This window comes from Limulus polyphemus, unplaced genomic scaffold (genome assembly GCF_000517525.1).
Source record: "Limulus polyphemus unplaced genomic scaffold, Limulus_polyphemus-2.1.2 Scaffold8012, whole genome shotgun sequence".
NCBI lineage: Eukaryota > Metazoa > Arthropoda > Merostomata > Xiphosura > Limulidae > Limulus > Limulus polyphemus.
The window spans coordinates 18,257-19,373 of NW_013673622.1; the positions used below are offsets into that span (position 1 = coordinate 18,257).

At 28.0% G+C, this 1,117-nt stretch overlaps 1 protein-coding gene across 1 annotated transcript in view; it reads right to left on the reverse strand.

Moving 5' to 3' along the window:
* Window positions 1–1,117, reverse strand: part of LOC106475045 (golgin subfamily A member 4-like) — a gene marked incomplete at its 3' end in the record, with an annotated part of 21,076 nt that overhangs the window by 16,139 nt on the left and 3,820 nt on the right. Inside the window, exon 2 of the mRNA XM_022379262.1 lies at window positions 694–795. Within this exon, the coding sequence (XP_022234970.1) occupies window positions 694–795 (102 nt within the window). The remainder of the gene's footprint in view (window positions 1–693; window positions 796–1,117) is intronic.

The window sequence follows — 1,117 nt, forward strand, 5'->3', positions numbered from 1 at the left end:
CAATGGCTACTTTTACAGTCTTCAAATCTTATAAATCATAAATATTATGGTGCTTGATGTAGGAAACATAGATTCACTTGTTCAACAGTTTTGCTATCTAGTCATTGTTGAACAATAATATAGTGAAGTACAAAATATATTATTATGTATGACATATTATTAAAAATATATTAGCATCATACATGTGAATTTATTGATCACAACAAGCAGCTTAGCATAGACAACCTTACATCCCTATTTTCTAGGTTATAAACAATGATTTTTATATTACCATATTGTAAATGTTGACTGAAAATTGGTCTGAGGTCCAAAGTTAGTTATATAATTTTCTCGTGAGAAAACATTTTAAACTATATTACCCAAAATTAAGACAATAAACAACATACCACTAAAATTTATTAACTGGACATTAGATAAAAAAATATAACATAATTATTACACATTGTGACGTCTCTTTATTAAAAAAAAAAAAAGTACAAAACCTTAACAAACATTTGTTTAAAAAACATATAATTACCTTGCATGATTAAAGCCTCCATACTAGTTATTAGAAGGTATGTTTTTAACGTGTTTTTGAATTCAGCCTTATTAGTTAGTAACGAAATATCTCAACATTGGCCTTTTGACTGCCAGTTAACAGTTGGAATTAATATCAGTTCTTAATTAAAACAGAAGTAAATAAAATCTACTTACCACAAGGAAGCATGCAAACAGGACGTTCAGTTTTTTCCAAAGCAACTCCTCTGATTTTATGTTTATCATTAGGATTATAATACCCAACAGGTGGAGCACAGCCTGTATTATAAAAAAACAGCTTGTTAACAAAACTTTAATAACAAATTCAGCCACAAATGTTTCACACTTGAAACTTCTGCATAACGCACAGAGTGTTGGTCTTCTTCAAAACGTGTATACTTGTTTTTTATTGATAATTTTATAACACACAGAGTGTTGGTCTTCTTCAAAACGTGTATACTTGTTTTTATTGATAATTTTATAACACACAGAGTGTTGGTCTTCTTCAAAACGTGTATACTTGTTTTTTATTGATAATTTTATAACACACATAGTGTTGGTCTTCTTCAAAACGTGTATACTTGTTTTTTATTGATAATTT